This window comes from Neomonachus schauinslandi, chromosome 1 (assembly GCF_002201575.2).
Source record: "Neomonachus schauinslandi chromosome 1, ASM220157v2, whole genome shotgun sequence".
NCBI classification, from domain to species: Eukaryota; Metazoa; Chordata; class Mammalia; order Carnivora; family Phocidae; genus Neomonachus; species Neomonachus schauinslandi.
Genome location: NC_058403.1, coordinates 123,953,891 through 123,980,851, shown reverse-complemented (window position 1 = coordinate 123,980,851; position 26,961 = coordinate 123,953,891). Strand labels below are relative to the sequence as shown.

The 26,961-nt window shown below is 48.7% G+C and overlaps 1 protein-coding gene across 1 annotated transcript in view; it reads left to right on the top strand.

Moving 5' to 3' along the window:
- The window catches only part of EPHB1 (EPH receptor B1), a 416,084-nt gene that overhangs the window by 283,027 nt on the left and 106,096 nt on the right, over positions 1–26,961 (top strand). The window contains exon 5 of the mRNA XM_044915538.1: positions 18,663–18,998. Within this exon, the coding sequence (XP_044771473.1) occupies positions 18,663–18,998 (336 nt within the window). The remainder of the gene's footprint in view (positions 1–18,662; positions 18,999–26,961) is intronic.

The window sequence follows — 26,961 nt, the reverse complement described above, 5'->3', positions numbered from 1 at the left end:
AGGAGGAGGGAGGTGCAGCCCGAGCATCCCAGACTCCAGCTGCTCCCCAGGGGCCTGGAAGCTGGGCAGCAGCGGTGGCCAGCAAGACTGGCTTTCAGTCCTCGGGGAGCAGGAGCTTGTTCCCCTCCTCAGGGTCAGACATGCTTCTTTTCACAGGAGGGTCTGACGGCTCGGCCCGTGTGACAGGGTTGGTGGAGAGAGGGGGCCACCAGGAGCGCGGCACAAACTGCACGGCAGTGTGAAGCCAAGCACCAAAATGCACATCTTCCGTTTTAAATAATTTCTAGTTTACTGGGGGACGAAATGGAAAGGAGAAATTTATGAGGCAGGTGAAAATAGATAATTATGCCTTATAAAATTGCTGTCTGTGAAAAACTATGCAGAAGGACTGGTGTAAAAATAATTTCCTTGTTACATTTCTGACCACAAAACCCTTTTTCTGTCACCCACATGGAAGAAACTTTGATGGATCACAGAGACAAGCTAGTGCTTGTCTTGTTTCTTTATTTCTTCTTCAAATGCAGTGGGTTTCCCGCGGCAGTTTTGATCAATTGAAATGTAATGAAGGAGCTTCAGAGATCATTGTCTTGTCCTCTGGAACCTTCTGCCATCCCCTCACGTGAGCCCTCTGGGGTCCCCTGGGGGCCCCCCTGGCCCCTCACCCCCGCCCCGCTCCTGACTCACACAGAGGCTGGAAGCTGAGTGGTGAATCAGGGGCTCTGGGTGTGGATCCTGGCGGTTTGCCCCGGTGACCAGCCGGGGTGAGCAGGAGCTTCTCATGGGCAGAACCGGGCAGGATGGAACTCACATCAGGAGCTTGTGAGAATTACATGACGGATGTCAGGGAAGCCCCAGGTTGAAAGCTCAGGTCTGCCTCCGACGCCACGAACTCACACGCGGTGAGAGCTCAAATTTGGTAGCTCTTAGGTGGTTGCTGCCGATGGCCACGGTAATGGTGGTGATTTGCTTTCACTCTTGAACTGACCACCCCCAGAGAAGGCTAGGAATCCATTCTTCCCTCCCCAATCTCTGCACACTCCACTTTCCCTTTCTTACGCTCCTGCTTCATCCTTTAAGGTACTCCTCTCTTTCATCCCAACCATCCCAGGGCAGCAGGGTGGTCCCTGTGACACAGAGCTTATGCTTCTCGGATGGACTGCCCAGGAGTGTGGCATTGCCCAGACCCTGGTCTTCCCCGGGAGGCTGGATGGATTGGAGGAGGGTGCCAGGCCCCGGAGAGTGGGAAGAGCCTTGGGATGACAGGAAAAGAAGGAAGTCCTCTGCAGCCAGGCTTGATGGCCTTCAGGGCATCATGAAAAGTCTGTAAGGGCAGAGGCTCATAAACCTTCTCCCACCAGTCATGAGTCCTGCGGGGCCACGGTCCCCAAGATCTCCTGTGCTGGTTTTTTCTTTACTGCCGTGGTGTTTAAATGCAGTCCTTGGGCAAGCAGCCTCAACATCACCTGGGAACTGGTTGGAGATACAATTTCTCAGCCCCTCCCTAGACCTACTGAATGAGAAACTCAGGGAGTTGGGTGGGGGAAGGTGGTGATCTTAGTTTTAACAAGACCTCTAGGTGATTCTGAAGCATGCTAAATTTTGAGAACATTGGTTTAGAATTAGGTTGAGTTTCTCTGTCCTCTGCTTTATGGCTCCTGGGGGAGAAAGGCCATCAAGTGAATTTCTGCAGACTGGAACCACAATGCCTTCCCCTCCCCGTTAGTGCCCTGTGTATCAGGCTGGAGAAAGAGACAGAGACTGCAAATACCTGCGTGTGGAAGAGCAGGGGTAGGGTGGGATATGAGTGTGAGTGTGTGAGTGTGCATCAGTGCTGTGTGTTTCAAGGGAGGGTCTCACTAGTTCTCAGAACTCTCCCACCCGTCCCTGCATCATTCTCACTTTTGGGTGGTTAGAACATTGTAGAGACCTCCCAGGCACAACATTAGCTGGGGCTGTGGGCAATGATGGGAAACCGGAAGACGGTGGAGGTCAGGGAGCATGGCCTGATTAGAGTGGGCTCAGGGAGGGCTGAGAGAGAAACTGAGGCAAAAGGAAAGTGAATGGTGGGGATCATTCACCTGAGCTCAGAGTGTTGGGCAGGGAGAGAATATAAATGGGTGATGGGCTCATTACTCATCTGGTCTTCCACCCCACCCGGCAGGAACTAGGCCACAAAGAAACCTTTGGGGCTGCCACTGCAGACCAACAGGGCAGGGAGGCTCCCTGCCCCACCCCCCCACCCCCGCCCGGATCACAGACACACCTCCTGAGACAGGGATCCAGTCTCATCAACTGGGGACTGCTTGCTTGTTTGCATGCCCACTTTGGGGATGATCTTTAAAAGTGTCAACCTCTATAAATCTAGGAGTTGCAATGTATTGAAAGAGGACTGCTTTACCCATTGCTGACCAGGGCTTTAGGAAGAGATACACCGTGTATCCCATTCTGGAGGTAAAGCGCTGCTTGATTTTACTCTGATACATGATCCATGTGGCCCATGAAGATACATCATTTGTGTTTTTGTGAGAGAGGTAGACTGTGTTTTCCTTGAGATAAAATTCCGACAAGGGTCATAGATGAACAAGAGTCGTAGGGCAACCTGCCCTGCCAGGTGCCTGGATTTGGCTGGTTCATCCACCTGGGTACAAATTTGAGGGACTGACAGCCAGCTGAAAGCTATTTATAACTGTCGCTGCTGTTTCCAAAAGGGTCAGCACTGCCTGTGTAAACACACTTCCACACTTCTATCATCTACAATTGCCTTTCACAGTTGTTGACCCCAGTGGGTCTAACCCTCAGGAGGCATCAGAAAGCTCAAAGTTTTAAGCTGACAGCCAGGGACACGGTACGTTTCTGTTGTGGGCTTTTCATCATGAGGGCGTTTGGAGTCACAGATTGTTAACATTCGGAGCCACCTTCAAGGTCCTGCCACCCAAACCCGTCCTCAGTGTCAACCCCTCTCTCCAACAACCTGAATATTGTGATGACAGACAGCTGATAGATTTTGCAAGACAGTTCTGCTCCATTGCCAGGCAGCCATCATCCATCACTGAAGGGCCTTCTGGCCCCTGGGTTGGGGCCTGCCTTCCTCGCCTCCTCACCGTGGGTCCATCAATGAGGACCAAGCTTCCGCAGGCAGCAGCTGCAGTATTTAAGGACAACTTCCTCATCTTTCCTGAATCACCTACTTTAGGCTAAACACCTGTTACGTTCTCTGTTCCCCACAATACATGATGTCCCGAACTGCACCGTCCTAGCTGGCCTTTTCTGGATCTCTCACGTTTATCCAGAAAGCTCTTAAGATGTGGTGTGGTAGCCAGAACGAACCATGGAACTCTCACCTGAGAGCACGTTTCGGTGGAAATGTGATGGATCTTCTCCTGTACCTGGGATACTGTTGACTGTTTCCCGGGGTGCGGTCCTCATGCCCTAGCTCCCACCAGACGTTCAGCCACCACACATCCAGTGGTTTCATTTGTGCCTTCAGGAAATGCTCCCCATTTAGGTCTTTTTTTTTTTTTCTGTGCTGATGAATGTGACTTCAGAAATTTTGTCTTGTGGACCTATGCATAGGGCTCTTTCAAGTCAAGATTATTTTGATTATGACTTTTGTCATCTTACAAATGAGAAGTATTAGTATAATTGTTAGGAGTGTGGGCTCTGGAGTCTGTGCCTGGGTTCAAGTCCTACTTTGTTATTTGCCAGCTGTGTGATGTGGGGCAAGTGACATGGCATCTCCGTGTCTTCATTTTCTCATCCATAAAATGGGTAGAGTATTGGTGTCTGCCTCACCGTGTTGTCAGAGGTATGTTACATGTCATAATACTGTTTAGAATGCAGTTTGGCATACAGGAAACATCCAGTGAAAATAAGCTATTTTATTTTATGACTATTATTAGAGTCGCTTACCCTACTTTGATGCTATTTTCAAAGCAGCTAAAACCCAAGCAGTGGCATTATCATTTAGCTAACATTTCCTCCTTTGGTACACAAAGATTTGTGTACTTTTTTCAGTTACCGTTGTGGAAACCTAGGCATGCTCTCTGTACTCTTGTTCTCTGCAGGCTCATAAACATTTGGAAAAAGAAACAATGTCATTTGGCCTGACTTATACTTAGAGATACATGCTGGTTCTTGTCACTCTTTGCGTGAGGCTCACAAAGCACTGCTTTAACCGTGCAGTTTCAGAAGGAGGAGGGGATTGTGGTAAAATGTATTCATTTAATCTGCTCTCTTCTCTTTTTTTGAAAATGTGGAACAAAGCTGCATGCCCTGTGGCTCTAGGACCCTGTGGTGTCAACGGATGCTCCTTGGCGGTCTTAGAGCAATGACTGTGATGCCAAATTTGCAAGCTCTGGTCCGGGCAGGGCTGGTCTGGGATGCATGCTGGAACTTGATGGGAGCTTCAGCTCCTGGTTCTTAAATCTTCTCAGATCCAGTCTTCCGCCTCAGGGGAGAAGACAATCAGAAATAGGTGGCTCTTCATCCTTGGTCTTCTACCACCATCTCACCTCATCCCCACGAAGGAAGGAAGATGCCTTGCTTTGCACACTCTTGAATATTCTACACTGCTTAGAGCTATTCACGTATAGGGTTCTCTCTGTCTACTGGACGGGAAGCTCTTTGACATGCTGATCCGATTTTTTTACCCTCTCCGACACAGTAGGTGCCCAACACAGTCAGGTGGTAAGAGCCCCACTATTGGAAGCAGATAGACCAGGGTAGACCCTTGGCTCCACCCTTCCCTTGCAGTGTGGCCTTGGGTAGATTACCGAAACTCTCTGAACCTCCATTTCTTTTCCATCAAATGAAGATATTGTTTGTTATTGTCCCCACTGTGATAATGTATGTAAAATACCTAACTCAGTGTCAGACATGTGGTAGGTGCTCAGTAAATGATTGTCCTTGTTATGGTTGCTGTGAATAAGGACAAGAGGGGAGTCTGGGTCATGTCTAAATTGCATAGTCCAAAATAAGAACAGAATAAAAGTGTGGGGGAAATGGGCATTTTAGAGCAAATACTCCTGGAGGGCCATCCTAGATGGGCTGAATTATGATACCATCACCCTCTGTCTCCACCCCCATCATAATGTGATCACAAACCTGTATATCATTTGTGCAGACCACCCTGGTCCCCAACTCCTCACAGGGGCTCCCCAGATGGCCTCCTGAATTCCTCTAGTCTCCCCTCTTTCATCCATGTAACTCAGTATCAGACCCTGATCCACTTCTGACACCAAGTCAGAGCCAAGCCCAAGTCTCATAAGTGGGGTCTGGGATGTATCTCACTCCTAGACTTCTGGCCACTGTTGTCTCTAGGGCCACCTTTCAAGGTCACCACTGTCAGCCCTGGAACGCATATCGCCCCACCTTACCCCCTTGCTACTGACCACTGACCCTGTCTGAGAGTCGGGTTCGGAATCTACCCTCAACTCCATAATGGGCGAGGGGGAAGTGCAGTCCGTGGCTCTAGCCCCCCCGCCCCTTTCATTCCCTGACCCTCCAGTTGCCATGTTAGAAACCTGGTATCAGCCAGTCCTTTCCCAAACCGGAACTGTGACCTTCCAGATTTCCTGGTTTAGTAATACATGTGAATGTGACAAGGAAGCCAGAACCAGAGACCCACATACATCACCGTGGCATCACTTGTGTGTGACAAAGACCAGGACACCAGGTGTCTTTACCTGTCATTAAAGATTTAGAAGGAAGTCACTTTCAACTTAATGTGGAGGTATACGAACATCGTCCAGAGAACAAAAGCCGCCTGAGTAATTAGAGCTCTCCCCTTAACTGCAAGTGTACGAAAGTGATGCTCGTGATGCCTGCCAAGAGGGCTTCCGAATTGTGTGGGACGGTGGGTGAAATGAACAAAAATGGGCCTCATAGTCAGTTTGGGTATGTTCGTGCTCTCTGAATTGTATGTGGCATAGGACTGGGATGCCAGCATTTTGTAGTGATTTCTTTTGAAACTGTGTGTCTCCTCTTCTGAGAAACTTACCACACAATTGGCTGGGAAGTGCCCCATCAGAGCCAGATACCTGAGAACTATTATGACATGGGGTTGGCTGGGGGCTTAAAGGCTGGACTCCCCAGTGGATAAATGATCACAGGTGACTCTGCATGGAAAGAGCAGACTGCAATCTGAAGTCAGCCTTGGAAGGGCCAGTGCCAGAGGCCACCTCCGTGGCCCTCAATCAAGAGTGCTCTGACTCTAAAGTCACATCAAGAAGAGTGGCTTGTCTCAGAGGCTAAGGGGCGGAGGGCCAGAGGCTGCCTGGACACAAAGGTGCCTCTGCCCCCCCGCCCCGTTCTGTAGGGAGAAGCTCAGGGCCATGGTGGTAGTGGTGTGCTGCCCTCTGCATGGCCGTGGGCTCAGGCTTGCAAGAGATGCCCAAGGTGGCCTTTTGAGCAGCTCCTCTGGGTCACCTCTGAGCTCTGTTCACCTTGGAAATGGGGATGAGGGATGTTCGACTGTGCCGTCTGGAGTGAGGCCATGGCATCTGCATAGTGAGAGGAAGCTCGGTACAGGCTGGCTGTGCTGGGCCTGACGTGTGCAGAAGGTGGGCGGTTTGGCGGGGCAGGTGGGCCGTGGGCAGTGGGACACTGTGGTCGCCGCCAAGCCCTGACAGTGCTCAGTGAGCACAGATGGAAGGCCGCTCAGTGCCTGCAAAGAGCACGCAGTCTGCTGGCCAGCAAAGGGGGAACAGTGTGTGAGGTGAGAACTCGCCCTCCTTGCCAGTGAAGGCCGGTGTCCGAGCCCGTGCTCAGGGACAACGTCTGCTCTGATGAGGGTAGCCATGTCCGTGCCCGTAGCCCCTGCTCCGGCGTTGGGGCCAAGGCCTCTCCTGAGTGGACCTCACGTGCCGTGTGCCCTGGCGCTCCGCTATGACGGATCAGGTCGGGAACGTGGGTGCCTAACAAGACGGAGATAATAGCCGGCGCTGATCGAGGTCTCTCCACGCGTGAGGCACTGTGCTGAGCCCCTGACTGGATCTCCTCAGTCAGTCTCACAGAATATAAGCTACGTGCTACTGTTATCCCCATTTATAGGTGAGAGAGCTGAGGCCCAGAAGGGCTTGCACGTAAGTGAGTGAGTGGCCGGGCCCGATTTCCACCCAGGCCTGACTGCCTGGGTTCAGGGCTCTCTCCCCTCAGTGCGAGGCTGCTTCCCTCAGGAAGGAGGACCTCTGCCTGTGAGGTGGCACCGAGCTAATGACACCCCACTTGAGACAGTGCGGGATGGCATTTCATCGGCTGGGACTCATCACGTGATCTGCATGCTGGTGTCTGCGGATCCTGTCTTCTGTGAGGCTGGGGCAGAGAGACTAGGGCGGGAGCGCACCAATGCCCTCTGCTTTCTTATAAGGACCCCCTGGGTGAGCGTTCGGACTGACTCCATCGGTTCCCTAATAGAAACAATCCTGCCGCAAAAATGCTCAGACATACCTTGGGGGGCACATACACTGGTATTTGTGGAGGAAATTCACCTAGAAATAGAATTGCTGGGTTGGTGGGCACATACACTCAGAAAGCCATTCAGTATTACCCAAGCGCTCTCCTGGAAGACTCAAGCCATTTACACCCCTAGCAAGGGTATCCATCTTGCTTCTCCACACATGGGCCAGCTTTTGTTTTTTGCTGATCTGACTTATCTCCTAGTAATTTTGACTAGTATTTCCCTAATTATAAATTAGTGTGTATTTTTCATACATTTCTTGACCAATTTATTTTGTCTTCTGGGAATTAACTGTTTATAACTCTTGTCCTTTTTCTATTAAAAAGGCGCCCCTATTGATTTCTAGGGGCACCTGGGTGGCTCAGGCATTAAGCGTCTGCCTTCAGCTCAGGTCATGATCCCAGAGTCCTGGGATCGAGTCCCGCATCGGGGTTCCTGCTCCGCGGGAAGCCTGCTTCTCCCTCACCCCCTCCCCTTGCTTCTGTTCCCTCTCTCGCTGTCTCTCTCTCTGTCAAATAAATAAATAAAATATTTTAAAAAATTGATTTCTAGATGCTCATTAATTATATGTCCCCCCAGCCCTCCACTGTTTTTTAACTCTATTTATGGGTATAGTGTTTTTGTTTTGTTTTGTTTTGTTGGTCATATTGACGTTTTTAATGTTTAAACTCAGACCTGACCATCTTTTTCTTTCTGGTTTTGGGGATTTGCGTATTGACTTTTTGCCTGGGTTTTGTGTATGTCCTTCCACTCTAGGGTATAAAAACAATCTCTTATATTTTCTTTCAATTCTTTATATAGTATTTATGTTTAGCTCCTTCCTCCATCTGGAATTTATTTTTGTATAGGATGGGATACTGGTGTTCTTGTATCTTATTAAAAATAACATCCCATCAACTCCACCTGAATTGTCCACATGTTAGTGAGATGCCTCTTTTATTATCTACTAAATGCCTGTATATACTTATCTTTATTTTTTTCCCATCGAAAGAATGTTCTGTTCTGGCATCATTTCTAAACTGTTGGTAGCTTTATAAACATTTCAATAACTTGTAAATCAAACGCCTACATATTACTGATTTGGTCAAAAATGTCTTGCCCATTCTCAAACATTTTTTTCTTCAAGATGAACTTTGAAATCAGCTTGGTGCATTTCATTAAGCAATCCTATTAAATTGAGATTGGGATTGCATTGAATACATGGATTGCTTTGGGAAGGTCCATCCTTTTTATGATATCCCTCTCCCTCCAGGAGCATGGTATTCAGGTCAATTTTGTGCCCTTGAGTAAAGTTTTATAGTTGTCTTCGTGCGGATATTATTCTACAGGCCTCGTGAGATTTAATCCTATGTATTTTATGGGTTTTGTGGCTACTGTGAGTAGGTACCTTCTTCCATTATATTTTTAAATAGGTTATGGTTATCATTAAGAGATGACTCCCTAGTGGTGGGAGTAGTGAGCTTCCCATCACTGGGGGCCTCAAACAGAGGCTGGCCAACCACATAGGGAGTGTAGAGGGCATTCACCACCAGGGACACACCATGATCTGCAAGGTTGCTTCCTGTTCTAAGAATAAGTGTGTCTATGAAGTGTCAGAATGAGGACTTGATTTGGGATGACCTGTAAGTTTCTGGGAGGAATATCTACTTTCTCAGTTTCTCTTTTTGTTCCCTTGACCTTGAATTGTTTTCTTTGGAACCTGGATCTTTCCTGTATACCTGGAGAGAGGCAGCACAAGTTTCTTTTAGAACTGAAAGGGACAATGGCTGGAAGATTCTTCTTTGCATTCCCAAGGAAAATTGAACGAATAGTCCATGAATCTGGGGGGTGCATCTCCACCAGCCTTGTCAGTCAGTGTGGCTTTGTACAGGTGCCCGCCTCCCCTACAGATTTTGAATTCCTCAGGGCAGATGTCAGTGAATTTATGAATAGCATAATCTTATACACAGGGCACAGCACACAGTGGAGCCTCCGTAAACAAGTCTAGATCGATCGGTCACAAATCAATGAAAGATTAGGCTCAGAGGGTATAAGTGACCTGCCTAACGTCACACTGTGGCAAAGCTGGCCCTCAGTCCTGATCTTCTCTTTGTGAGTCCAGTGCATCTTTCACGACTCCACAAGGCCTCTGAGCCTCATTTCAGGGCTAGGAAAGAGGTCTCAAAGGCCATGTCTTTAGGATGACATGACCCCTAGCTTTCCTTGACTTGAAGTATTCCTAAGGACTCTGTAGGAGGGAGTCATGTCAAGGCTTCCCTTGTCTCCAGCCTCCCTCTGACCATGAGTAGAATTGCAGCCTCGTATACCTCCCCCACATAGGCAGTGGTGGGATATACCCCTACTGAAATAAGCTGCCTCCCCAGGTCCAGGTGGCTCAGCCATCCTCCCAGGGCTTCTGCAGCCTCGTAGCAACCAGACACTCAGGCTCTAGCTCAGACCAGGTGGAGGGGCTGTCTTGTTTCCCAGAAAGTGAAATCCACCCCCTCTCTCCCAGACAATTAGCTCCATTGAAGCTGGAGAAACAGGAGTACTTTCTACCAACATTGGTGTTTGGTGAAATGTATAACACTAGGTTCTCCGATGCTCCTGAAATCCCTCTCAGCAGGATCCCTCCTTGTTTTGACTAATCATTTCTTCTTATTACTAACTGTTATGATTAGAAGAATTGCCTGAGTACAGGCCCAGTGTTTCCAAGACCCTAATGAGCAACACGTGCAGACTTGCTCAGCACAGTGCTGGAACCACTGTTGTTCTGTCTCTCCAGGGAAGTCACTGGAACAGTTCGGGAAGGAGAGCTTCCTGCCACCCTGAGAGACCCACCCTCCACCCCCAGCACCTGGCTGCATGTGCATCACTCCTGCACCTTATGCCCTTAGGTACCTCCGCCGTGGGTGGAAGAGTTGCTAAGGATGAGCTCTGGGACTGGCCAGGCCTGTCTTCAAGTCTTGATTCCACCACTCACCAGCCAAGTGACTTGGGGAAGCTCCTTAATATCTCTGAGAGGCAGTTTCCTCAGTGTAAAATGGGGGTAATAGTTTCTACCTCATCGAATGTTGGGAAGATGGGATTTTATTAAATAACATATCAAAATACCTAAGATCATACTTTGCATACAGGGTTTGTTATTAAAACAAAACTTGGAATTCCAGACAGAGCACCACTAAATGGAAACCAAAGCTCTGCTCTTTCAGATGGTCCTTGTAGAAATCTACTCTAGGAAACCAGCCGGCATTAATCACTCACTTAGCGGCATGAAGCAAGTGAGCTCCACCAAATCAATGTCTTGTCGTTCTGATGTCCATGCAGATGGCACAGATGTCTGTCCACAGGAAGCCTATGTCCCTGGGTTCATTTTAAACCGGTTCCAAAGGTGGCATAAAATTGTCTCTGGGAATATCGGGGTCCAGAGCTGTTAGGAAAAGTAAAGCAATGATTTCTCCAGGTTTCAACAACCTCTCCTCCTTGCCCCAGAAGGACAGCCTGCATTTTGAGGGGAGCAACCAGGGTGCCTCGCTTGCAATGGGAGAGGCACCACTCACCTTTCTAGCCTGCTGCCTCAGGCCTCCAGCACGACTGCCTCTTTGGAAGGGACACCTCAGAACTTTACACACTACCATCTTCACATTAAGCAAATGGTGTTCCAGATGTCTGGTGCTCATCTTTCACAACCTGTAGACAATCCTTGGTCTGTCTTTTTGTAAGGATCCCAAGTCTCTCTTAGCTTTTATTATTGAGTGGAGGATGCCTCACTAGTCCATTCCGATGCCTCCACTTTGCAGCAGGTCTCTGATAAATTACTTGTGGTTTCCTGATATGGCCTCGAACAGCCACCCTACATCCCCCAATGAGAAGAGCTGACAACTCCTCTGCCACTGACTCCTGACACCACTACTGTGGTGCCTGACATAGAATCTTAGGAACTGCCCCAATGCCATCCAGAGTGCCTCTGTGAAGGGGACAGGGAGCATGCAGGCACATGCCCCTCTCCAAGGTTCTGAACCAGCATGGCACACCCCATTACAGCTCTTTCCTCTAGGACAGTGCTCATTCTTGTCCAGTCTCTCCCAGGAATTCTACACCTAGTGCAGGAATGATGGAGGAGGAATTGGTGTCTCAGGAGGGAAAGAGAGGGAGAAAGAGAGCTGAACTTAGGCTGAGAAGTGTCATAGCTACACATGGCACCTAAAAGAATAGAGGTTTTTTGTTTTTGTTTTTGTTTGGCATTGTTTTCAAATAACCAGTTACCAAAGAAAGAACCACAACTGAACATGAAACTAACTTCATGTTTATTTGATAACTCTACGACCTTTATGATAATTGCAAAATTTCCCTCTTTCGGCTTATATTACCTTTCAACTCATCCTGCTTTCAGCCCTGTAGCTGTATTGAGGGCAAAGGTATAACAACCAGCCTGACCTGGTTTTCTGCATATTTTGCGACCATAGAGGACCTCATCATACACCTACAGCCGCATTTCCAGGTCTGCCTATGTTCCTTGACTCCTATCTATCTCTCCATAAAATCTCAAAGGACTTTCCCCTTTCTCCAGGAAGCCTCCCAATTATTTAGACATGGTTCTTTAAGTAGCTATGTCATAGTGAGCAATAAGTAAAGAGTTGTCCCAATAGTACTGTCATTTTTGATAACCAATCCTGGGCCACCCCACCCATGTCTTCCTGGGCCCCCCACCATGCTTTTTGCACCATCCCTACCTCTGATGTCATTTTCTGATCTCCCTCTCTATCCTCTCTTGACCCTTAGCCCACATTAAAGTATGCAGTCAGTTTTCCAAACTACTGTCTTGACTCTCCTCAGTCACAAGAACATTATCTCTGTATTCTTTTGACTTACAATATTTAAGAGTCCTGAGTATAAACTGTCCTTCTTGGCTCATTCCCAGAACCTATCTCAACCCTTTCTCCTAAAGGAAGATTGAATAGAGGACATAGTTTGCTGTGGGAGTAAAGGAGGGTCTTCCCTGCCCACAGGGAAAGAGAGAACAAGGAAGCCCAGATACCATGTCAAAGCCAGACCACCTCTTGGGAGATTAGGGAGCAGATATACAGGTGCACAAAGAGGTTAAAAAGAGCAGGACCCATTCTTGAGATATAGCCCCATGCCCAAGATTAGGGTTCTCCCCCTTCCTGGATGTGCTTGCAGGGGTAAGGGGACCTAAAGTGTATAGGCTGGAGCACATAGCCTCCAAGGTGTTCTCCTGTATAGCTCCAACCTATAGACAAGGCCCCCAGACACCATCCCTGAGTATTTTGTTCTGCATTGATCTTACCTTTTCCCAGACATCTGTAACTCTTTGTGTCTGTATTACTTACTTTGATCCTTACCTGTATGTGTCCACAGTTCCCATACTTCATGGGTAGGGGGACTTACCTTACTAGAAAGCATCTTGGTTCCCCAGCTTCATGGGCTGTAACCTCCATATCTTCGTGGCTTTCACAGTGCCCAACACAGTTCTGGGCTTGGGGTCTCTGTTTAAGGAATGAGGGGCTGCACAAGATCAGTCTTAATTGGATGAGCAGTTCGGGGTTCCAGATCATCTAATAATGACAATACTACTAATAGCAGCTGATATTTATGGAGTTCCTCTGTGTGCCAGCCACACAGCTAAACTCTTTGGGTATATAATCTCATTAAATCCTCAAAATTAACACTTTTTTCAGATGAGAATATTAAGGCTTAGAAGTTCGTCTTCTCAAGGTTCACCAACAAGAGAATATTTTTGAACTTGGTTGCTGTGAACCCCTAGGGGGTTCACTTATTAGTTACAAGGAACTATGAATCCCTGGGAGTCTCTAAAAAATCATGTGTGTTCAAGCATTTGTCCATTTTTCTGGGGAAAATCTTCATTGCTTTCATCACATTCTTCAAGGGGTTGTGCACACAATGTGGAGAAGCCCACCTCTGACTTGACACAAAGCAGCATGATCACAATCTGCACATGGGGTCTCCCTGGAAAGCTTTACCTCATCACCGTTGTCACCCACCAGCTCCCCATGGGGAGGGATGCAAGGCTGTAGACCCTGGCTGCGGCAATATAGAGTTAGCTGGACCCTGCCTGGTTGGCACCTTGGACCAGGCTGAAGTTCACATCTAAATTCTGAGACCAGAAATGTGGCCTTATTAAGATTCCTGATAAAAGAATTGGCTTTCAGGGCTTACCTATCTTCAGCAGATTTTCCCTTTGATTACTCAGGAGTGCTCTTATTTCCAGCTTAATGCCTACAAATACACTCACCCACTCTCTCCCACCCACCCTGTCTTTCCATTCTTCTAAAAAAAAAAAAAAATCATCTGGCCTAAATCACATTAAGAAGCAGGAGATTCTATCTCAATATGGTAACACTTGGGCCAATCCTGCCTCTAGAAGGATCTTTTCTGTTTAACTCTTTGGGGTCCCAATACCAACTATACTCATGCAGGCTGAGCCAACCTCTTGGGCACATTCTGGAAGACATGGAGCCCCATCCTCATAACCTAGGACCTACCATGCCCCTCCCACTAAACCAGCTCAATGGTTTTCCCATCTTTTAAAAGGACTGAGTCTCTTTAGCCCTTTTCACAGGAAGCTTTCATCAGTAGTAACCGTGGCAACAGATCAGAGAAGCTTCAAAAAGCCTGTCTGTATGTAATTAAGAAAAACGAGGACATGGACGCAAGAGCAGGGAGCTTAGACAAGGAGACTGTGGCTCGGAGCCCTGTCACTGCACGCACTGAGGGCTTTTGCTGACGGAGTTGACAGATTTTCTTCTCCCTCTGACTTCCCTCTGCACTCCCCATTTTAACATTTTTGTGTGGTTGTCTCAATTGGCCTCGTTCCTGGGGATGTGGCTGGGAGCTCTGGTTCTGCACGGATGCTCCCTGCAGGGGTAAGGCCTCAAACCCAGGGAGTGCAGCTTGGATAGGTAAGGGTGGTTCATCTGGGGCCTGAACCTGCTCTGGTCAGACTCTCCAAGAATAGGAGAGGTGGAGCAGCCTGCTGACAGGGACCTGGCTCTTACCATTAGGCCAGTGGAGCAGAGACCAGGGACCATTGATGTTTTAGCCACCCAGGCCCTGGGCCCTGGCTTGCCCTGCCCAGAGCCAACTTCCTGGGAAAGGGAGCAGAAGCTAAGCATTGTTGGGAGGCAATCTTAACCTGGGGGCTATTTTATCTCAGAGCACTTACTCTTATCTGAGTCATCTCATTGATCTCGAGGTTTCCTTCTTCTTATCTGTTTTCTCTCACCAGAATGTAAGCTCCAAGCGAGCAGAGGCTTATCTGTCTGGCTTTTTCCTAACCCCTGAGTGCCTAGAACAGCGCAGGTGTATTTGTTAAAGGAACGATTGAGTGAATGAGTAAGTAAGGATCAGGATCCCAGTCAGTGTTTGTGGCCCAGTGTTAGTCCACCTGCACAGGTGTGCACTGGGAGCCCAGGCACTGTGCTGGGCTCTGAGATAACAAGACACATCCCTACCTTTGAGGACATACATATTTAGGTTCTCCCAGCTCTCTTCGAAAGGAGAAGATTTGCTATATGCAGTTCTGGACTCAATAACCATGGGGGTCCTATAGGCCCCCATTCATGCCCCCACAGATGTATTTCTCTGGAATGCAGCCATGAACAAGATGGGGACAGTAGTTGCTTTATATGAAGTCTATTTCTAAATAAACGTGAAAAAAAAGTCTTCCTGGAAACACACCACGCTTCTTCCTAAGTGGGGGAGCAGACATGGGGCGGCATCGACTGGGGTCTTCCCAGCTGCTATGGACACCGTTGGATTAAGGGACAGGGAAGGTCTCTCTAAACCAGCTCCTCACTTGCTACCTTTATTTCACTAAAGCCTCTACCACTCGGGGCACAAGCAGTGGTCCTGAGTGCTACCGCAACTGTATCCTCCCTCTGCCCCACAGCAGGGCCTCTCATACTGGAGTAGGGGGCACACATGTGATCTTAGGCCATGCACCTTGAGCAGAGGTCAAACCAGGTGCAAGGAATTTGCCTCTCCCTGGGCAAGGAGCTGGGGCACGGGAACCCCGGGGACAAGCCAACCACAAGCTTCTGCCCACCAGGAGGCCACGTGGTGAGGACAACACAGAGGAAGAGATCATCACAATGCAGTGATGGGATCTGTGTTAGCATTTAAAAATGGACTTATGGAAACCCAGGGGTGGGGGTCACATGACTGCAGGCCTCAGAGAAGCCTCCTGGTGGAATGAATGGTAGATCTTGGAGGGTGTCCAGGAGTTCATCATGCAGATAAGGACGAAAAGAATTCCAGACAGCAGAGAACACTGTGCAGAAGCTCAGGGGCATGAAGAGAGTTGAGTGTGCACAGGAAATCACAGGAATCTTCCTATTGGTCACAATGTAAGGGCGAGCATCCAGTGGCCAAGGATGAGATCCCAAGCGACACAACTACAAGGGGACATGAAGGATGTGGACAGAAAGTAGACTTTTGGGCAATTGGGGTTTGAGCAGGGGAACACCATGATCTCACGTACATTTCGGAACTCACACTCCAGCAGACTAGAATGGATAGGAGGGACGCGAAGCAATGTTGGCGGATTCACAGGCAAGCTGTTGCTATAGGGCAGAAAAGTCCACAGGGCGTGGGGTTCTGAGGTGGTGGAGATCCTGAGGAAGGGAATATTCTGAGGAAAAAGAGATGGGCCCTCACTGTGGTGACAGTCCATCCGTGGGGGACACAGAAGATGTGACTGTCAGGGTCTGGCTGGTGAGGACTCGGGGTGTCAAGGAAGGGAATACGGAAGGGTGTTCCCTGCATTTGTCAGGTAGGAGACCAGAGGAAAAGCAGACGTGGTGGGAGAGTGGGGAAGTAACCGGGCTGCCTTGGGCCGAGTGAGGGGAGAGGAGAACCTCCATTTTGAAGAGCTCGGCTGGAGGGCAAAGAAGAGAGGATGTTCGATGTAGAAAGATGCCAGTGATGGTGCTTTGGTTTTAAAATGGCAAAAATTTATGGGTGTTTAAATGAAGAAGGTAGAGTCAGGGGAGAGGGTGACATTGAAGGTCGGGGAGAAAGGAGATGCTTGCAATGGGGAAGCCTCCAAAGGGTGGGAAGGATGGGTGGTCACCCTCCCAGGCAGTACCTGTACCTGTCCCATCGCCCAAGGCTGCTTTCCAGTAAGAGCCTCACTATGTCCCAAGGATGCAGTAAGAGAACACCGTTAGAGGATTCGCCCCGCGCCTTGCAGAGAGGGAGCCCTCGATGAACATATTTATTAGGAGGATGAGAAACGGTGGCTTGTGGCAGAGGCTGGGCTGTCTGCGGAGACAGGGAACAGTGGCGCTGACCACTGGGAGCTTGTGGTCCGAATCTCATCAGTCTGAGCAAACAGATGTGTCCAAACCAGACACTGGCCAATATGCGCATTAATGAATTAGTGCAATGTGAGGTGAAGCTGGCCTGGCGCAGTAAGAGCCCGCCGACGGCCGTGCCTGCTATCCTCCCTGCCCTGGCTGTGTGCTGATTCGAGAAGAGATGGATATTTATCCCTGGGCAGATGGGTGGGGAATTTTCAAACGCTATTTGCAAGACTTCAGTAAAAATGCTTCATGAATCCTGCCCTGTCACAAGCATGCATGAAAGTTGTGCTTTAGCTCAGGCCTAATGGGCTTTATATAGTACAGTACTGATTTTCTTTCACATTTTAATAGAATCCGATTTAATATTTGCTTTCTGCTCTAGCTGCTTGCTGTTGACTGATTCAACACAGAATCCTTCCCTGGTGCCCCCCGACCTTGTTGTTATTCCCTCATTTTATTTGTTGGCATTTGATTCCTGTCTTCAGCATGAACCACTTTACACATGTCTTCGTTCAGCTGGCGACCGTCACGTGCGTAAATTCTGAATGCATTACTATCCGGAGTGGCTGCTCCAGCGGACCCACCGTTCGGAAGGGGGGCTTCTGGGTAGGATTCATTTTCAGCGTTCGACATCAAGGATACACAGTGCTCAGCTGGGGAACCTGAGGTTATGATCTGTTCTTGGGCAGGAGATTCTCCAACTTCATCAAATGTCCAGCACTGTGGCCGGTAATTCAGAAACAGCTTGCCTTTCTACAAAGGACCAGGCTTTCTGGAATTTAGTACTTAACAAGACATTTCCACCTTTGCCACAGGATGAAGAGCAGCTATAGACAGAGCTGTCCAGAGGGAAAGGCTGCTGTCCTTGACTCCCAGTGAGCCTGGCTGGTTTGTAGGAGAGAGAGGCTGTTCAAGTCTCCTGTTATCTGTGAACAGATCAGACCGTCAACCTTTGGAGTACTGTACCAGTGTAAGGCCAGAGTGGGAGACGACTTTTTCCTTAGTAGGGAAAGATAGCCGGTTTCACTAGCAGGCAGCAGAGGGCTGTCGTTAAGAGCATGAGCTATGGAATCAGGCAGACATGGGTCTCTGTACTGGCTTCAGTTCTTATAGACCACATGATCTACAGCCAGTCTGCAGGCCCAGCTTTAGTTTCCCTCTCTATAAAATTGAATTAATCACTGTATCTTCCCATGTAAATGCGTGTAAAGCAGCTATAGCAGAGTGTCTGGAACAAACCTTTATGCTCTTCTTATGTCATGGGGTCAAAAATGGTGGCTTGTCTGAACCTCCCACCCAACTTTGCTTCTTGTCTTCATGCACCAAAATTTGGGCACTGTGAATAATATTCATCTGTGCACGTGATCTAGCAGCCTGTCCTGCAGAGAAACACCCCCAGCGCGTACACACCACACAGATCCCAAGTTGTGTGAGGTTTTGTGCAGGATGCCAGGATCTGTTGGGACTTTTGATGGGCCACTCGTGTCCCTCAACCCTTGAGTTCTACACTAATTAAGAAAAGACAGGAATCCCGTAAGTGTCTAATATACATACATACTCTACACTTGCATTGACCAGGGGAAGCGGCGTAGTCCTGACAACAAAAGGGCCTGAAGCTGGGTCCTCACAACCTCCCCTCCTTTGGCACACGTGGCTGAAAGAAGTCTTCCCAGCGGGGATGACTGAGAGGGGAGTTTGCGGCTAGTTGTCATCTCCATCCACCACATTTTCTCGGAATGGATTGGAGCGTGGAGATTTGGATTGAGGGACAGGAAATGATGCGTGCATGTGACAAGGGTGGGAACCCACCAAAGACAGATGGAGAGAGGCTGGGGACGAAGCCTCCACCCAGCCTCACCAGGCCCTTCTTTGTTTCCTTCCAGGTGTCCCATCAGGCCCCCGCAATGTCATCTCCATCGTCAATGAGACGTCCATCATTCTGGAGTGGCACCCGCCCAGGGAGACAGGCGGGCGGGACGATGTGACCTACAACATCATCTGTAGAAAGTGCCGCGCAGACCGTCGGAGCTGCTCCCGCTGTGACGACAACGTGGAGTTTGTGCCCCGGCAGCTGGGCCTGACCGAGGGCCGAGTCTCCATCAGCAGCCTGTGGGCCCACACCCCTTACACCTTCGACATCCAGGCCGTCAATGGAGTCTCCAGCAAGAGCCCCTTTCCCCCACAGCATGTCTCCGTCAACATCACCACGAACCAAGCTGGTAAGTTGGGAGGCATCTGTGCGCCTTCTGCCTATCTGCGTGCCTGGCTCCCTGTCCGTCTCTATGAAGGGGCAAAGCTGTAGCCACGCCCATTCTGCTTGCAGGCCTCCTCCCAGGAGCGAAGGTGTCAGGTGACGGGCATTTGCGGCCATGGAGGAAACAGGTGTAGTGTTTCACCTCTGAGGGTGAGCTGGATTCTGTGGGATATTCTCGCGCTCAGCACAAAAGCAAAGAGGTATATCCAAGTAGAACCCAGTACTCTGCATCCAGCTAGGGCTCAACAAGTGCCTTTGGAAAGATAGATAGACAGATGGGTGGTAGATGGACAGACGGATGGATGGGGGGAATGGGTAGGTGGATGGGTGGAAGCCCTGCACGATGTTAAGAACACCAGTGCTGCTTTATCAGAAAACTCGATGAAAGAAACTTCCCAGGAATCATGTGATAGAGTGAGTATTGCCTTCATAGATTATTTTTCAATTAAACCATGTAATTCAAGAGTGCATTCTCCTGTATAGCTTGCTTAAATGAATGCTATGCTGTGATAGAGACCTCAGATCGTCGGCAATAAATCATTCCTGATAGCCCATACATCCCTGTGGCATGCACAGCTCAGAACACATTTGCTTCTCTCCTCTTTATTTCTGTATCCCTTATTCTTCTGACCTTTTCTCTTTATTACTTTTTACACCTCTTGCAACAATCCATTTCTTTTTATATCCATTTAACCAGTCCATTCATACACTCACTCACTTACTTATTTACTCACTCATTATTAAGAGAGGGCTAGTTAGGCTCTGATGTGTGCCAAGCTGTAGGGATACAGTGAGACCTGGACACCACTGTTCCTCCCAGAAAACTCATTAACTGCAGAATTTGCAGTATATAGATGCACAATCCAAATCTGCAGCATGGTGCGTCCGAGGCGTGTGTACCATGCATATGCGGTAAATACCGAGGGAGCTAGAGAGAAATGAGCAATCTCTCCCCCGGGGTGACGGCGCAAGACTGCAGAGGGAGAGTCTATAGGCAGTGGGGGTCGTGGGCAATGGACTGTGATCTTATTTGGAATTATGGATTTTTCTCAATCAACAGATTCTAGAAGGACAGCTTGTTAGTGGAATAGCTGGAGCCAAGCACGTCCCTTTACTCTCTCTCTCTCTCTCTCCCTCCGTGTCACTCCCCCTTCTTAACCTCCTCTTCCCTACTCTGTCCTTGTCTGCTCCTCACCTCCCCATCCACGGGCTCCTTCTGCCTCTTTCAATACCAGGCATCTTTGATGGCAGATGACTCTTGGGTTTAAGCTGTCAGAACTCAGGAGAAAAAAAGGTGTTGTGGGAGAGCATGGCTGTCCAGATGGCTGCGTTGTTGCCGTGAGCATGTGTGTGTTCGTGTGTGCGTGTTTGTATGTATGTGTATGGTCACGTGTTTGCATTCATGCGTGTGCAGTGAGAAAACAGGCGTGGAAGTGTGGAAGCCTCCAGCTGGTGACCACAGTCCCAGCACCACGGAGACAAAGGTTGTGACAGTCTGTCTTCCCCAAAGAAAAGGGAATGGTAATTTCTGGATCACGTTGAGCATGGAACACGGGCAGCCTTTGTTAGCAGTGTTTCCCTTGGAGAGTTTAAGGCAGAAAACTGGCTGAAATATTTTAGTGTCCCAGCTTCTGGGACTAATAATCCTGCCAGGCTGTCATGTCATGCTGGGCTTGGCTGTCTGCTCTCTCTCTCTAAGAATGTGCGAACAAACCTGCCACTTAAAGCGGTTTGCTTTGATTCTTGCCCCTCCCTTTCCTTACCCTGCTATTCCTGAACCTGCCCATCTGCTTGTCTTGCCATCTGCACCTTCCCAGGCTGCAGAGGCACCGAGGGACCGGGGCTCCTGCAAGGGGCCCGGCATCGCCAGCTTTCAAAATATTTGTTGCCATCCTCACTCACTTGCTTCCTCCAGAAGTGGATTTCTCGTGCCCTTTGTTCCCCCTCTGACAGGCCCTTTTCTCTTAACCTTCCCTGATTTTGGAGTCTCAGCCCCATCAACTTCTTCCAATCTGGGATTTCTTTTTGGGAATCTGGAATTTGGGTGTCAGAAAGTTTACAGTCAATGAGAGAAGGATGCTTCTTGGTGGCGTGTGGTTATTATGAAACAAATGACAAGGTGACCCACAAGTCCTAATCTGTGGGCTACGGGGCTCTGAGGAACATGGAGCTATCACACTGCTTTGACAGAGCCGCGTGTGAATGCAAACTCTTTTTAACCAACAGATGGTTCTTTTAAAAGATGAGATCCTTCAAAATAAACACTTGGGCCTGTACCTCTCCAAGAAAGGTTTAAAAACATGAATGGAAGTGACACTTTCGGGCGGCAGGGGAGGGAGGGGGGAGAGGGAGAGATGGAGAATCTTAAGTAGGCTCCATGCCCATCGCAGAGCCCGATGCCAGGCTCGATCCCATGACCCTGAGATCATGATCTGAGCCAAAATCAAGAGTGAGATGTTTAACCGACTGAGCCACCCAGGTCCCCCTAAGTGACACATTCTATAAGAGATGAAAGCGAGACTAAGCAGCAGGCATCATAAAAGCCATATCACTCAGATCCATTAAGGGCTGAGGTAGGTGGACCCATGTAAATCCATAAGTCATGCCACGTCTCTGTCACAGGGAACCCTAAAAGACTTTTCCCTGCCTCTGGATCGAGATGGAGATGAATGTGTGTTTGTTAAGGGACCCGAGGTGTCCCCAAGGTGAATTAGAGCTTGACTATGGGTGTCAGTAAGGGTCACATAAGAGAAGGGTTTGGATAAGTTGGCTGCTAAGTGGTCTTGGACTTGATCGGAAGCCTGATGCTCATGAATATCAGATTCTATCCTGGGAGGCTACTTGCTGCTCTGGGCTGGTTCTTCCTTTGGTCAGAAGCTACAGACCATGTCCATGGCTAGGCATGCAGCTCTTACTGTTCAGCAGACACAGGACTGTCATGCTCTTCTTTCTCCAGGCTGCCCCAACATACCACACTGATGCTGCATCCTGCTGCTGTTGTGAGCCCTGCCCAGTGGAAGCAGGCAGCTCATCGTTCTGATTGAGGTATCCAATAAAAAGGGTTACGGTTGGCATCAGTCCACCAGAGAGAGTTACCAAGAAGCTTTTCTTGGCCCTAAGGGCTGTGATCTAAGAAGAGACCATAGCAGGTTTTATAATCATCTTTTGGTCCATAGGGCACACAGAGACAAGCATCACTGGGGGGACACTGAAGGATCTCTTGGGTCCTGAGATGCAGAGGGCTTCCATCTCCTTCTGTGACTGTCCCAGTCATGTCTATAGTCATGACTACTCAAGGATCTTGTATCACTTGGAGAGTAGCAGGATCAGACCCTCACCCAGCCCACAGCTAGTGGCAGAGAACTACCATTTTGAGCACCTCCAGTGTGCCAAGCCCATGCCGAGTTGAGGTGGATCAGATGAAGAAACCCGGTGTCAGAGTGCTTTCAGAACCTGCTCAGCATCTCACAGCCCGCAATGATGTTTCTAGGTTTCAAACTCAGATTTGTGGCCATTTTATTCTCCGACTGATCAAAAATCACATTATGGTGAGCCGGGTAAGTTGTAAGCTCTCTCTAAGCTATTGCCACATAGCTGGGCCACTTCAGCTGTCAAAAAAAGTGTCCATCATCTTTGGTCAGGGTTGGTCATGAATTATGCAAGCTCAGATTTACGTGAGGTCTTCAGGGATGCAGCCTTGCACTGAATACAGCTGCCTTGAGTTTAAAATAGACCAGATCAGGTGGAACTCTCTCTGTTCCAGTGGCCAAGCGATCTGCAGAGAGGTTGTTATCACTGCTAACTCCTGCAGCCACTCTCTGGCGCCTGGCCCCAGATTCAGACTGATGGCTGGATCATCCGGCTGTCAGAGAGAATTAAAGTGAATGACAAACTTTACTTCTTTTTTCTGCCAACTAGATTCAGAATGTCAGAGTTGGGGAAGGGGACCTCCGAGGACATCTTGGAAAAAATAAATAAGACAAATTAGACCGGCACATCTCAAAAATCAACTTGCTGCAAAATAAAATAGAGTCAGTGAATTTGGGACCATCTAAGCCAGAGAGAACACATGCAAGGGCCTAGGGGGCCGTGCCAGTAGTGGAAAGGAGCAAAGCAGGGCCAAGTGTCAGGCCGTAGGGAGTGGTGAGGGCTGCAGAGAACCGTAGAGAACAGGCTCAGCTCCAGCAAGTGGTGCCCTACCCAGCACTACCAGAACTTAGAAGCTGAAAACCTAGATTTAAATTGCTGACTTTTTATTTATTTATTCTTTAAAGATTTTATTTATTTATTTATTTGTCAGAAAGAGAGAGAGGGAACAAGCAGGAGGAGTGGCAGGCAGAGGGAGAAGCAGGCTCCCCGCTGAGCAGGGAGCCCGATGCGGGGCTCAATCCCAGGACCCTGGGATCATGACCTGAGCTGAAGGCAAATGCTTCACCGACTGAGCCACCCAGGCGCCCCCACCTTTTTCACCTCTTGGGCTCAGTGCAGCAGAGGTACAGTGAGGGATCCTGCAGTTGGGCCCTCTCTCTGCTCTTCACATGACTCAAGCAAGTTCACTAAACTACCACGACCCCTTCTTTCTCAACTGTAAAATGGGAGTAGTGAGCCCTGCTTTCTAGAGCTGTTATGACAAGTAAATGAAATGGGACGGGAAGTCACTTTGTGAACCAGGCTACGGGACTGGGGGATGAGCCTCATTTCTGAGCCAGGCGGCAGTTTGCTGGACTCTTTTCCCAGGCTGTTTCCTTCTGAGGGCCCTTCATCTCTTTGGGACTGATGTGATCCCCATCAGATAAATGACAGGTATCAGTTTGTCCATTCTTCGAGGGAGGAGGGGGCACCAGCAAGGCGAGTGGTGAAGTCCCAGGGAGTTTGATGAGGGCAGTGGAGCCCAAAGTGTGTACCTGAGCCAGGAGGATCCTGCCGTCCAGAGGAGCCTGTCCGTCTTTCCTCCTCGTGTGTTTAGAGAAGCAGCACTTGCCCTCTTACTTCTATGACGCTATCAGCAGTATTTATATCTGACGTTTATATTACCCACAGTCCACGTGTGGCCCACTGTGCCTACTGCGTGTGGGATATTAACATAGTCACTGTGCCCACAGACACAACCCATTACTTAATTTTGTTTAAAAGTTACTGCTTTACTTCCATTAATGGTCATAAGCCCCTATAGTTTGTCCATTTTTTAAGGTGTTTTTGAAGCTCCTAGACAATTAAAGGCACTCAGAGATGCTACTTTTCCTACAAAAGAATTACCTAGCCCGCCAATTCCTCTGAACACATCACCTAATTTGCATTATTCCTTGGTTAAATATAGTATTTGCATGCATAAAGAATAATCTTTGAATATGAAAAGGAATTTTATGATATTGCAATATATCAAGCTCTTTGGAGGAAAGATATTATGTAAATCTCAAAATTAAATATTAAAACAATATTACAGTGCTGCCTGTAAAAATTTAGAGCGTTAAGATCCATATGCTGAAACCAGTTCATTTTTAGGGGCTGGTCTCATTGGAAATTAGTAGGCGAAATTTGCTCCCAAGTAGAGAAAAGATTGAGTCAGAACTTTAAAAAGACTGGAATGACTTTAAAGAAAACTTTCATTCAAATTAATAAAGAAAAGTTTAAAAACCTTAAGTAAATGAAATTTTCACTGTTCTTAATTCAATTTTATAGTTCACTTCATTGCTTTCTTCCCATTGTTAATTCCAAAAAGGTTGTTTTTATTGTTTCTTAAGCCCTGACACTGAGAAGGAAATTTTAAGTGGTCTCAGGAAGGTCCGGGCCATATTTGCCAACAGTGGTGTGTTGTCTGTTGAGCTGAGTAGGTCAGCAGGTAGCACTGCTCTTGATCAAAGTCATGGCGCCCCCCCCCCCCCGCAGCCTTGGGGCTCTCCACGAGATGATGAGCTCTACCCGAAATCAGCCTTTCTCACCTACGCCAGCTTCAGGAGGGAGGGACCACACCGTGTTAGGCACAGGGAACCTTGATAAGTACTTACCAGGTTCCTTTAGTCCCTCCATAGGAGTTAGTACATAAATGTTTACCTGGGGCGTGGTGCTAGCTGGCTCACCAGGTATCTCCCCACTCTGTGGCTCCTGAAAGGAAAGCTGAAGGGAACGATCTTAGGATGATGCCAGCAGCCCCAATCCACTCGGAGAAGCACAGTGAGATTCAGCCTCACTCGAAGGGGGTTATTTATTTATTTAAGCGCTCTAACTTTGGGAATGTATTCATTCATTCAACACAGCCTTTGTGACCTCTTTCCACAGGCTGACTCGTGGGTTCCTGCTTCTAGGGGCTCCCGTTCATTCGCTTTCTCAACAAATATTTACTGAGGCTCTCTGTGCGTCATGCACTGCTCTAAGCACCAGGAACACAGGAGCAAACAGCACAGACAAAAATCGGTGCCTTGCGGAGCTCACATTCTAGTCCACAGCACTCACTGGGACTGGGGTCACGGGCCCAGACAAGTCACAAGGGAGCAGACGACTAGCTGGGAAGCAGCACTAGGGACCGGTCAGCTGGGTTCTTGGTCCCACAGCCTGCTGTGGAGCAGCTGAGAAGGCCCCGCCCTGCATCCCTGCCGGGATGACTGGAGGGCCCCGTGGGGCCTGGGGCTCATTTGCTCATTGCACTCTAGCTTGGGCCAGGCACTCCCAGTCCGTGGTTTGTTAAGGGCAATTGGGACAGACTACTGGCAGTGAGATTGTAGTAGGTTCCTTACCCCGTTCCAAGTCCAAATGAGATTGCAGTAGCCCTTCTCATAGAGGAACCTCATGGAGGGAACTTCTAGTTGGATTATGAGCTAGTTGCTGTTCGCCCTGTGGCCTTGGCAAAGGAGGTGGGAGGGAGGAGGAGTCCTGGTGATACGTCTGCCCTGCGCTCCTCCAGCAAATGTCAGCTCCGTGAGTCACAACTATAATCTTCAGGACAGCGTGCCCGTATCCATCTTCTTGGCTCTTGCTCCCCAGTGTCTAGCTAGATGCCTAAAATAATAGAAGTCCATAAATGTTTATTGAATGGATTAATAAATTATCAAGCAAATGTATGAATGAATGCCTCAATCTTTCTTAGACTCAGCTCAGACCTCAGCAAATGGTGCAGCTTGAGCTCTCTCTGTGGTCTCTCCTTCCTCACGCATCTTTGGGCGGATGCTGTGATTGGAGTCAAGCCCCTACATTCTTCCAGATGTTGCTGAGACGTGGAACTTCCTGGGGGCACTGTCCTCCTAAAACACGGCCCTGGGAGAGACACTGTGCAGTGGCCCGGGCTGCTCCTCACCCGCGGGCAAGCCCCAGCTGCCGGAGCAAGCATAGCTGGGGTGGTTGGGCCGGCATTCCGACGTGCTGTCTGTCCACCAGCATGCCAACTCCGTGCCTATCATTTTCACAGCACCAGCCATGTTAAACAGGCAGGAGCACCAGGGGTTTTTGAATGCCGCAATTAACAAAACAGTAATCAAGCTAAGTGTTTAATTTCAGAAAATTAACATCTTCTCAGAGCGGATGTGAAAGATGGAGAAAAAAGGCACATTAAATGTTCTGGGTAAATAAAGGCAACACCAGACCACAAATATTTTCTGGTTCAAGGGAGACTCTTTGCCAACCCTCAGGCCTTGGGATCAGTTTCCTTCTGAGACCGGAGCTGCAGGACATCAGTGAAAGAATGGAGCTGGATTTTAAAATGCATGTGACTTTCTTTCCTTCTCCTCTTCTCGTCTCTTCTCGTCTCTTCTCTTCTCTTCTCTTCTCTTCCCCTCTCCTCTCTTCTCTTCTATCCTCTCTCCCCTCCCCGCCCTGCCCCTCCCCTCCTCTCCCCTCCTCTCTTCCCTTCCCTTTTCTTTTTTCTTTTCTTTTCTTTTCTTTTCTTTTCTTTTTTCTTTTCTTTTCTTTTCTTTTCTTTTCTTTTCTTTTCTTTTCTT